The sequence below is a fragment of the Bidens hawaiensis genome, unplaced genomic scaffold (genome assembly GCF_021521415.1).
Source record: "Bidens hawaiensis isolate Kalapana, Puna unplaced genomic scaffold, B.hawaiensis_p1.1 tig00051994_1, whole genome shotgun sequence".
In the NCBI taxonomy this organism is placed as follows: domain Eukaryota; kingdom Viridiplantae; phylum Streptophyta; class Magnoliopsida; order Asterales; family Asteraceae; genus Bidens; species Bidens hawaiensis.
The window spans coordinates 6,390-19,000 of NW_027499318.1; the positions used below are offsets into that span (position 1 = coordinate 6,390).

Genomic DNA, 12,611 nt, shown 5'->3' on the forward strand with positions numbered 1-12,611 from the left:
AAACGGCCATCGCGATCGGATATGATGCTCAAAGGAGTACCATGACGGCAGACAATCTCTTTGACATAAAGCTGCGCGAGATGCTCAACACGGTAGCTTTCACGAATGGGCAGGAAGTGAGCAGACTTAGTCAAACGATCCACTATTACCCAAATGCTATCATGTTTGCTTGTTGTCAAAGGTAACTTGGTAATGAAGTCCATCGCTACACATTCCCATTTCCACGTAGGAATTTCTGGTTGTTCGAGCAAACCAGATGGGCGTTGATGTTCAGCTTTCACCTTAGAACAAGTCAGGCATTTAGCTACGAACATAGCAATATCCTTTTTCATACCGGGCCACCAATAAGTAATGCGCAAATCCTTGTACATCTTATCAGCGCCAGGATGAATAGAATACCGAGATTTGTGCGCCTCACTCAGGATATCAGCGCGAAGATTCTCATCAAAGGGAATCCAGATGCGATTAAGATAGCAGAGAATTCCACTCAGATTAGGCACAAAATGTGCTTCCGCGCCACACGCTAACTCGGCGCGAAGGTTACCATTACTGATGGATGCGCGCTGCGCGTCACGAATACGCGATTCAAGGTTGCTTTGGACCGGCGCAAAGTGAAGCTGCGTGCGCGGCAAGATACAGTTAAGCTGGCAGGGTTTTCGGCTGAGCGCATCGGCTACCACATTAGCCTTACCAGGATGATACCGGATCTCACAATCGTAATCGCTGATGAGTTCGTTCCATCGGCGTTGCCTCATGTTAAGTTCCTTTTGATCAAAGATATGCTGAAGGCTTTTATGGTCAGTGTAAAGGATACACTTAGTACCATAGAGGTAGTGTCTCCAGATCTTCAAGGCAAAAACAACTGCACCAAGTTCGAGATCGTGAGTTGTATAATTCTTTTCATGAACCTTAAGTTGCCTTGATGCGTAAGCGATAACCTTGCCTCGTTGCATAAGAACACAACCGAGACCTTGGTTGGATGCATCGCAATACACGACAAAATCATCATTACCCTCAGGTAGCGCAAGGACAGGAGCTTCACACAACAATCGCTTGAGCGTTAGAAAGGCTTCTTCTTGCTTCGAGCCCCAAATATACGGTTTACCTTTGTGCGTTAGAGCTGTTAAAGGCAAAGCGATCTTCGAGAAGTTCGAAATGAAGCGCCGGTAATAACCAGCTAAGCCCAGAAAGGAACGGATCTCAGAAGGAGAGGATGGCGTAATCCAGTTCTTGATTGCTTCAATCTTGGATGGGTCGACATGAATACCCATCTTGTTTACAACATGACCAAGAAACTGTACTTCATCAGACCAGAATTCACACTTGGAAAGCTTAGCATAGAGCTGCTCGGTTCGAAGCTTCTGCAACACCAACCGGAGATGTTGCTCATGCTCGGCCTTGGTCTTAGAATACACCAGAACATCATCGAAAAACACGATCACGAATTTATCCAAGAAAGGCCTATACACCCGATTCATTAGATCCATGAAAACGGCGGGTGCGTTGGTTAAACCGAAGGACATGACCAAGAATTCAAAATGGCCATAACGAGTTCGAAAAGCAGTCTTCGGAACATCTTCATCGCGGATGCGCAACTGGTGATAACCAGAGCGGAGATCAATCTTGGAGAAACAAGAGGCACCTTGGAGTTGATCAAAGAGGTCGTCAATACGCGGTAAGGGATACCGGTTTTTAATGGTGAGTTTGTTCAACTCGCGGTAATCAATACACATGCGAAACGATCCATCTTTCTTTTTAACGAACAACACCGGAGCACCCCAGGGCGAAGAGCTAGGGCGAATGAATCCTTTAGCAGTCAACTCTTGAAGTTGGCTGGCCAATTCTTGCATCTCAGCGGGTGCAAGACGATAAGGAGATTTAGCCACGGGGGAAGCACCAGGGACAAGATCAATACGAAACTCGACTTCACGAGCGGGAGGGATACCAGGAAGATCATCAGGAAAAACTTCAGGGAAATCACGCGCAACAGGGATATCGCGAAGCTTCTTTTCTTCAGCAGGTTTAACCACATGGGCTAGAAATGCAATACACTTCTTCCGCATGAGTCTTTGGGCTTCGGCGCAAGACATAAGTTTAAGACCACTGGAGGGTTTTTCGCCGTAGATATGAAGATCACCATTTTCTCGAGGTATGCGAATCAACTTCTTGGCGCAAATAACTTCGGCGCGATTATTCGAGAGCCAGTCCATACCAATGATAACATCAAAGCTTCCAAGAGGCATGGGGATGAGGTCAATCAGAAAATCGTTTTCGTTAAGATTAAGCGTACAATCTTTAATCACAGAGTTAATTAAAACAGTTTCACCGTTAGCCAATTCAACTGAAAAATCTTCTTTTAAATCGTTGCGCGGTCGCGCAAGCTTCTGCTCAAACGCGCGAGAAATAAAACTTCGATCGGCGCCAGTATCAAAAAGTACAGAAGCATAAAATCCGTTAAGCAAAAATGTACCATTAACTACGTCATTATTCGCTTGCGCTTGGTGCGCGGTTATGTTAAAAGCTCGTCCGCGTGTCACTTGGTTCGAAATCTGGTTCACCGGATTCGCTTGTGTGATTTGCACTTGTAGTCTTGGGCACGCGTTCCGGAAATGACTGGGATCACCGCAGTTATAGCACGACCTGGGTCGTGGGTTTTGGTAGGTTGGTTGTGGGTTCTGCGGGTAGACTGGTGGTGTCGGCGCAATTGGGTTGACGGGAGGGACTCTACAGTATTCGGCAGAGTGACCAACGCGGCCACATCGGTTACATTGTCGACACGGGGTTTGGGTTGGGTGGTGAAGTCTACAGGTTGGGCAAAAGGGTTGATTTCCTGTGTAAGGTTTCTTAAGTGGCGGGGCAGGGAGTGCGGGATTGGTTAAGGCATAGTTATGGACTACAGGAGGTGTTGGGTAGGCTGACAGAGGGTTAGGCGCGTAAACTGGAGGTTGGTAAATGGGTTGCTGGGCAATGGGCGGGTTGGTAAGCGCATAGGCTTTGCGCCTGCGCTTGAGGTTGTTACGGTTTGAGGGTTCTGGTTTGGTTTCTGTTGGTTCAGGAATAGTCTTGGTGAGTTTGGTCTTTTCTGTTCCCCGCAGGAACAGGGTTCCTGCTCTGACATGGTTGTCGCTGAGCACAGCGGCCAACTCGATGGCGTCAGAGAGGGTTACTGGGTTTCTGGCCCATACAGAATCTTGAATTTCCATGGGGAGACCCCCAAGGAATTTCTCTATGGCTCGGCGGGAAGGGGTAACAAGGTGAGGGACCAGTAAGCTTAGCTCGTGGAAGCGCGTCGCGTACTCGCGCGCTTCACCGCTGTATTGCTTAAGATTCCAAAATTCCTCCTCCAGGCGCTTAACTTCGTTGGGAGGGCAGAATTCTCGCGTCAGAATTTCCTTGAATTCCTCCCAGAGCATGTTGGAAGCAGTTTCTGCGCCACGCGCATGAGCTACTCCATTCCACCATGTAAGCGCTCTAGATTCCAGGACACTGGAAGCATACAGGGTTCGTCTGTCTGAGGGGCATTGGGTGTGGAGGAAAGTGTTTTCTATTTTCTCAAGCCACTGGAGCATCACGGTGGCTCCTTCAAGACCTGTGAACTTTGGAGGGTTACCCGCGTTGAAGGATTTAATGTTGTAACCAGAGGTGTTGGTATTGTTTTGGCTCAAAGCTTGGGCTATTGCGGTGGCCATTTCCTGGGAACGTTGCAGCGAACGTCTGCGCGCGGCTTCTTTCTTCTTGAGATGGCGAGCTGATAGCGGAGGCATTCTATAAAAGTTTTAATTTTAGTTAATATCTTGGTTTTAGCACAAGGTATAACCTCGAAAAGCTTGGTTTCACGGAGTCAGTTACTGTCAAAAGTTAAAGTAAAATAAATGACCCTAAATGCAGACTTAATAAAGGTAACAAATTCGAATCAAGAATCGACAATTCATGTATCACCATGACTTTCCGAATTCCCAATTTAAAATATACGAGCAAACGAGTATTGGAGATTGACGATTCATGTATCACCATGACTTTTCAATCTTCAATATAAAATACACAAGAAAATGAGTATTGGAGGTTGACAATTCATGTATCACCATGACTTTTCAAGTCTCCAACCTCAGAACATAACCGTAAATGGAAATTGAAAATCAACTATTCATGTATCACCATGACTTTTCGGATTTTCAAACCCAACAAACGAATATGTAAGAAAAATCAATAAAAATCGAAATTCAACAAAAATCGAAATATCGCGAAATAAAATCATATACTGCGCAAGCGCGAGCATATTCATAAATAACGAGTAATTAACAATAAGCGCGCAAACATGAGATTTCTCTCATGCGCGAGAAGGGACTCTTAGGTATTCTAGGCCGTTACGTCTAACCACCTATCCTAAAGTCAACGAGCTCTGATACCAATCTGTAACACCCCGACCAAAGGCGGATTATACATCGGGGCGCCACATATTGTTTCATTACTCGTGACACTATTGGGTGTCAATATTTAATAAATACATTCATTCGCGCACGCGCAAAGTAAACACAAGATAACATAAATCAACATATTATAAGGCAAAATATTAGAACAACAAATAACTTGTCTTGATACATTTTAATCTAGGTCCAAAATAAAGAAAACTTCCTATGTGTCCACAAGCTCCAAAACAGCTACTGCAAACCTGAACATGTGTTAAAATAAACGTCAAACACTTGCGTGTTGGTGAGAAATCAAGTTTAATACAATACATAGATAACAATAAATCTGCGCGCAACACGTGTATGTCTGGTGTTTAACAAGGGTGCAATCAGATTGTGATCAAGCCTAAATAGATCATAGCTCATAGTTCATAGTTCAATCCGTGCTCCCAAATGAGCACAAAAACGAGAAAACATCTGTGCAAGTGTAAACAAAGAAAACCGTAAACGATAGGTCTCCCGTGTTCATCTAATGGATCCATGAAAACTTCGGAATAGGCCGAACAAAGCGGTTAATGATACACACATACAAATAAACAGCCAAGTAAACGTCCTCAACACATGGGATACTGCGCGACTAAAGTTCATAAACAAGTTTAAGACTCTAAGTTTGTATGAACACATGAACATCCCAAAACATTAAAAATAAAAAGGGATTAGGTACGAGATTACTCACTTGATAAACGATGCGGTGAAAGATAAAGCAAGAACCAACTTCAAACAAGCACAAGTTAACCTATAATTAAAGATTATTGTTTTAATGATTTGTTTTAAGTCTTGATTATAAGTTAGCATAATTAATAAGTAAATTATTATATATATATATATTACCGAAAAAGCAGGGCAGAACGGAGAGGAAGACGGAGGCAGAGAGGGAGGCGGCAGAGAGAGCAAGGAGAACAGGAGAGATCAAGTGTTTGTGTGTGTAGTGTTAAGAAAAATAAGATTATTATTTATAGGAAAACCCTAGGAGACATAAATCCAGAAAAAGGGGAAAAGATCTCAAGACAAACAGAACAAGACAAAATAAAAGATAACAAAAGATATCCAAAAGCAAGAGATATCAAAAAGCATAAGAAAACAAAAGCAAAAGATATGGAAAGATATGGCAGCAGGGAAAAAGAGAAAAAGGCTGACAGGGAACAGTAAAAAGGCATGGGAGGGTCAGATAAAGGTACTGGTCAAGCATGGAAAAGCAGATCTCAAAAGATAATGTCAGTCACCTTTTCTGCCAACCAATGGGGTTGGTGCGCATGCTGCGCCAAAAGTGGCTTTTCAGACATAAGATAGGTCAGGTCAACAGCACAAAAGATAAGACAACACAAAAGCAAACGGCTAGACTCAACAGAAGAAAACTCAAAGGGTTTAGCGCGAGAAGGCTAAGGCGCGCCGCGGGAAGAATCACAATTCTTAGCGCGCTGCGAGAAGAGTTCGTCTCGCGTATCGCTGGAACAGATGGTCTTCACGCAGGCTTCCTTGAAAGGAGTCTGGCGCGTGGAGCTGCGCAGACAACCTTAGGCGGGAAGGAACAAAGGACAAGCAAAGAGTTAGAAGAAAGAGGGAAACAAGGCGTAAGGGCGGGACGGCGACAAGAGGGAGAAGAAGGCGGAAAGAGAGAAGGAGAGGGACGGGACGGCGGAAAGAAAGAGAGAGAAAGAGGCGGGAAGGAAAATACATTATTATTAAAAGTAAAATATAAGTATAAATATTAAATCATAAAAGGAGATCGGGTCAGAGAAACGGGTACCTGGGTCGGGTCGGATCGGGGCAGATGTCACATTTGTCCCAAAGGAACTTGCATTTTAGCATTTTTTCCACCTTATTACTTAACATTGGTTAAGTAAATATTAAGGTTAGACACTTTAACCCGGTTTCGAGCAAACTTACATTTTTAAAGGATTGTTTTTATAAATTCTTAAATAGTTACATTTTAAACCTTGAACTTTAATTGTTTACTTTTTGCAACAATTATTTTATTTAAAGATATTCAAGACAACCATTCTAAATCCAATATTTTATTGTCATTTAGGCCTTGCTCGTTAAACTTCATCCATCCGGTTATTCATCTTTTACCGATCAAGTTTTATACTTGAACGTGAGTAACTTCATACCCCGTTTTCTATCTTTTGTTTTGGGGTGACATTTCATACTTATTCAAATCAAATGCTTTATACTTGAGTCTTAAACCACAAACGTTGTTGTATATTTTACTTGAATAATTGTTCGATTTGGTGTTCTATGCTTATATGCCTATGTGTTTATCGCTTTCGGTTGGTGGAATCTATAAATCCTAGACTACTTGGCATCCCCTTGTAGCAAGGTGTCGTTAACGTAATGCAATTAACGATATTCTATTAAATCCTAGACTACTTGGCAATCCCTTGTAGCTAGGTGGCGCTAACGTAATTCTATTAGCGATTGTCAATTTATCCAAGTTTATAGCTATTATTTATGGTTTTGTATACTAGTTTTGTGGTTTTTCATACTATATATCTATTGTTCAAACTTATGAATTGATCACCAACCTTTGTGTTGACAACTTTATTTTATGAAATGTTACAAGTTTGCATCTTGGTTGATTATGGAGTTCGGTGAAGAAAATGACACAAATACAGTTAGGATATTAGCAAAAATGTACAATATTTGATTTGCTATATTTTGCTATATTTTGTTGTATTTGACTTATGAATATTTGGTTATGTGACATTTTCGATGTTGTGAAATGAAATGAGTTTGTTAAATATTGTCGCTTTAAATAGTGTCATGCGCTTATGGGCAATCGTTACACCTCGGCATGTTCCGCCGCCTTTGGTCAGGGTGTGAGAAAGATGCTGAGGTATTTATGGATACTATTAAAACATCACATGTATTTGTTACATTTTCAAGTGTTGAATCAAGCAACTATGAACACCGAGAATTTTGTACACAACTTGTGTACGACTCTTTTCTGGTTTATTAACTCAAAAATAAACAATACAATAAAATAACTAAACTAAAGTGGCTTTTATAGCCAAACAAAAATTGCACTCTATGGTTCCTAATTTGACTCCAACACAAATACTAAAACATATTCAAACTCAAACTAATATTATTAACTAATATTATATTCCTTCTTTGTAGCATTCTGCCAACCATTTTTCTTGTTCCCCAAGTGTTGTATATTTTAACACTCTCTCTCAACACTTGCTCCTTTCATGTTCATACTCCTGCAAAACCCGATCAACTTTGGTCCCGGTAGACTTTTAGTAAACGCGTCCGCCACCTGACTTTTTGTATCAATATACTTTAACTCAATCTCCCCCTTTAATACCTTTTCTCTAATAAAATGATACTGGACCTCGATGTGTTTAGAACGAGCATGGAACGCGGGATTTTCGGCCAACTTTATTGATGACAAGTTGTCACAAAACAAGGTTATATTACTGCCAAAGTCTTGCTTCATTTCTTCCAAACAAAGACGCAACCAACTCACCTCTTGAGCTGCTATAGCCGCAACTCTATACTCAGCCTCGGTCGTCGACAACGACACCGTCGGTTGTCGTTTGCTACACCATGATATAGTACTTTGCCCCAACATGAATACGAACCCGGTAGTTGATCTCCGGGTATCCAAATCACCCGCGTAATCGGCATAACAAAACCCCACCAACTCAAGTTTCGAATTTTTCTTAAACTTAACTCCATAATCTAAAGTTGTTTTCACGTATCGAAGAACTCTTCTAGCTGCATCTAGATGTGGTTTTCTTGGCCCTTGCATGTATCTGCTCAATACTCCCACCGCAAACGCAATATCGGGTCGTGTTAGTGTAAGGTAGATAAGACTACCTACAATCTTTCGGTACATCATAGCATCTTCTAGCTCCTTTCCTTTGTCCACACAAAGCTTGACAGTAGTATCCATTGGTGTTGGCGCTGGCTTGCACTCCAACATACCAAACCGTGATAGTAAGTCCACCGAATACCGATGTTGACATAAAACTATACTATCATGCTCTTCTTTTAGTTCAAGACCAAGAAAGTGACTGAGCTTTCCAAGGTCTTTCATATGAAAGCGTACACACAGTTTCTCCTTGAGTTGGGCTATAGCCTCTTCAATATCTCCGGTAATTATTAAGTCGTCAAGGTATACGAGTACACAACCACCTTGGTACCGATTGCTTTCACAAATAAACTAGCATCCGCGGTTGTCATGGTAAACCCATTATGTTGTAGAAACTCGCTTATTTTACCAAACCACGCTCGTGGTGATTGCTTCAAACCGTACAACTCCTTCCGTAGTTTACAAACGTAATCGGGACGTGTCACACTTTCGAAACCTTTCGGTTGTTCCATTTGAATGACATGATCTAGATCACCGTAAAGGAACGCATTACTAACATCCATTTGCAATAATCTCCAACCTTTACTTGCTGCAACTGCTAGTACAACACGCACTGTAGTAAGTTTCGCCACGGGACTAAACGTGTCCTCATAATCTATGCCGTGTTGTTGTGAAAACCCACGAGCTACTAGCCGTGCTTTGTACCTATCGATAGACCCGTCGGCTTTCCGTTTGATTTTGTAAACCCATTTACAAGAAACCGGTTTAACGTCCTTCGGTTTGGGAACTAATTCCCATGTTTCATTATTTGTCAAGGCTGTTACTTCTTCATTCATAGCTGTAATCCACTCGACTTTTATACGAGCTTGGTCGTAGCATTCTGGTTCACATTCGTCATCTTCAACCTCTGCCAGGTATGCAACATACTTAGGATTCGGTCTTTTTGATCTAGTCGATCTCCTCAGATCCGTTTCTTCACATGTACTTGTATTTTCTGTTGGTTGAATGTATACGCTAGTTTGCCATGGTTGTTGTCGCTCATCATTCCCTTGATCTTCATTATCGTCTTCTACAACTATTGTCTCGTTCTCGTCTAAATTCAATATCACATTAGACGACTTCACGGATTCCTTTAAATGATCGGAATCAGGCAAAGCTTCTTGATTAGTAGACCACCACGAAGAGTTTTCATCGAATAAAACATGGCGGAATACGTAACACTTATTTGTGTTCGGATCGCAACATCTCCATCCTTTTCTCTCTGGGTCATACCCAACAAAGATGCAACGAATGGCTTTCTTCTCCATCTTATGTCTAAGGTGGTTTGGAATAAACACATAACATACGCACCCGAATACCGGCAAATGGCTTGTGTTTGGTTTAATCCTAAACAACTTTTCACATGGTGATTCATAGTCTTGTTCCTGAGGTGGCAGCCAAATAATTACATACGCAGCAGTTCTCATTGCTTCAGCCCAAAAACGGCCCGGGACGTTTTTCACACGCACCATACTTCTACATGTTTCGCCAAGGTGCCTATTCTTCCTCTCGGAAACCCCGTTTTGCTCCGGTGTATTAGAACACGTAAGCTGCCTACGTATCTTATGAGCTTTTAGATATTACTAAACTCGGTGGCCATATATTCCCCACCGTTGTCTGATCGGAGGCATTGTATCACTCGACCTATTGTTTTCTCAGCTTCGTTTTTGAAAATTTTGAATTTTTCGAACACCTCTGATTTCTCTTTCATGAAATCGACCCATAGATAACGCAAATAATCGTCTATGAAAGTCACCATGAACCGCATACCTTTCATTGAGGCTTGTTTTACTGGTCCGAAGACGTCGAAGTGGACCAACTCAAGAGGTTCTTTGGCTTTAAATTTTGAGCTCTCGAACGGTTGTCGGCGCGCCTTGCCATATTGACAACCGGCACATACAACCTCCTTGTTTACTTATACTTGCGGTAAACCGAGGACCAGCTTCTTTTTCATCATCACTTCAAGCCTATTATAACCGACGTGACTTAATCGCGCGTGCCATAAGTCTGCAGTATGGTTCTGTTTTGTCTTCTCAACGTAGGCTTCTTCAGCTGATAACACATATACGGTTTCGTTCTTCTTTCCTTGTAAGATTGGTATTGAGGTGGTTTCAAACTTGTCATAAATCTTCACGTCATTTGGCCTGAAGAGAACGTACTTACCCGAGGCTGTTACTTGTGGCACAGAGAATAAGTTTTTCTTCATGCCGGGTACATGATATACATCGTTTAGCATGAACACCCTCTTCTCCTTGTCAATCGGAAATCTCACATCCCCCACATGTGTTATCGAATGCCAGGAGTTATCGGCGATCACGACTACCCGATTCCCTTTGTACTTTGATGGATTGTGAAGCTTACCTTTCTCTCCGGTCATGTGATTAGAGCATCCGGAGTCAACTATCCACTCGTTTAGTTGGTTCGAACATGCCTCGGTTGTTGCTGTTAACGCTATCGGGTCAAGCATTTGTGCAACGTTTGCCTCAACATCCCATGGTTGTTCTTCTTGGACTGTTGCTGTGTTTCCTTCATCTCTTGGTTGCTTACAATCTTTTGTCATATGGCCTTTTATACCACAGTTATGACATCTCCAAGGAAATCCTTTAACATACTTACCTTTCTTTTCTCCTCGTTGATCCGGTTTGAACCCTTCCTTTGGCTTTCTTTCAGCTTCGTGTCACCTTGGGTTCTCATATTTTTTCGAGTACCCTCCTTTCGGTTTGTAGTGGCCTTTGCCTTTCCTTTTCTCGGCATACATGGCTTCTTCTTCGGTCTTCACGGTTGCGCCACTCATCTGTTTTACAAGAGCTTCTTGGCTTGCAAGTAGGTTTCCAAACTCATTGAGGGTCGGTTGAGTTTGCCATCCTTGCAACGCCGCGACAAAGCTATGGTATTCCGACTTTAGACCGTGAACGATAATTCTCTTCATTCTTGATTCGCCAATCGCTCCTTGTGGATCTAATTCCCCGATCTCTCGGCACAAACTTTTCACTTTGTGGAAGTACTGGGGAATAGTTATATCCCGTTGAGCTATAGAGAGCAACTCGTTTTCTAGCAATTGTAGCTTCGCATCATTCCGTTTAGAGAACAACGCGACTAGTATGTCCCATGCCGCTTTAGGCGTTTCTGCCTCTCGTATGTGTTCAAGAATCTCTTCTTCAACTGTTGTCTTCAAGACGAACAACGATTTCCCCACCTTGATTCTCCAATTATTTATCGCCCCATTGGTGTCGATTCTTGGTAGTGTCGTGTCTCCTCCGTTTACAACCTCCCACAAGTCTTGACCTTGCAAATACGATTGGATGCAAGTCGACCATGTTTTGTAGTTCTGGTTGTTGAGTTTCTTCACGCCTCCTCCCGCTTGGAAATCGGCCATGGGTTGGCTCTTGATACCACTTGTTACGTTTTCAAGTGTTGAATCAAGCAACTATGAACACCGAGAATTTTGTACACAACTTGTGTACGACTCTTTTCTGGTTTATTAACTCAAAAATAAACAATACAATAAAATAACTAAACTAAAGTGGCTTTTATAGCCAAACAAAACTTGCACTCTACGGTTCCTAATTTGACTCCAACACAAATACTAAAACATATTCAAACTCAAACTAATATTATTAACTAATATTATCTTCCTTCTTTGTAGCATTCTGCCAACCATTTTTCTTGTTCCCCAAGTGTTGTATATTTTAACAGTATTGGTTACATACTTACATTATATGTTGTCAACACTGTTCTGAGTGACCGAGATCTGGAAGAAAATGCGCGTGCAACTGGTAGTACGGAAACGGAGAACACATACCAGGGTATTAGCTGTTGGAATAATTCAAAGCATATTCGTTGGGCATAGTGGAGTCAAAGCATTGTTACTACAAGAATATAATTGTTCGATAGGATAACATTTTGTGGAAGACAGGTAGTCGAGAATAGCAAGAATATTATTTATCTAATACTTATTTTTAAACCGGAAAAAGTTTATCGAGTCGGCTCTTTCACAGCAAGACGTCCATGTTTACAATATAAATAGATCAATTGACATGTAGAAAACATAATGATTATATTCAGGCATTTGGTACTTAGTATTGGTATTGTACCGATAGAGATTCGGTATAGTATTTGGTACCCGCCTTTCAGAATTTCGGTATCGGTATTTCTAGTACGATAGCAACACAGTTAGAGATGACATATTGTGACGGATACGGGTACTGTGCTGATTGATTCGTACGCATTCAGTACCCACGATTTGAGAAATTTGGTATAGGTATTTTATGTAGTTGGGCCGGTTA

General features: G+C 41.9%; 1 protein-coding gene and 1 pseudogene across 1 annotated transcript; both read right to left on the reverse strand.

Moving 5' to 3' along the window:
* Positions 1 to 7,629: 7,629 nt before the first annotated feature.
* LOC143599331 (secreted RxLR effector protein 161 pseudogene) lies at positions 7,630 to 8,367 on the reverse strand (annotated as a pseudogene).
* Positions 8,368 to 11,002: 2,635 nt separating this feature from the next.
* Positions 11,003 to 11,701, reverse strand: LOC143599333 (uncharacterized). Its single transcript, XM_077077314.1, has one exon. The coding sequence runs from the start codon at positions 11,699 to 11,701 to the stop codon at positions 11,003 to 11,005; it is 699 nt and encodes a 232-aa protein (XP_076933429.1).
* Positions 11,702 to 12,611: the final 910 nt, after the last annotated feature.

Bases quoted from the DNA above. Each gene is read 5' to 3' on its own strand.
- LOC143599333 (XM_077077314.1), bottom strand. From the start codon at position 11,701: ATGGCCGATTTCCAAGCGGGAGGAGGCGTGAAGAAACTCAACAACCAG.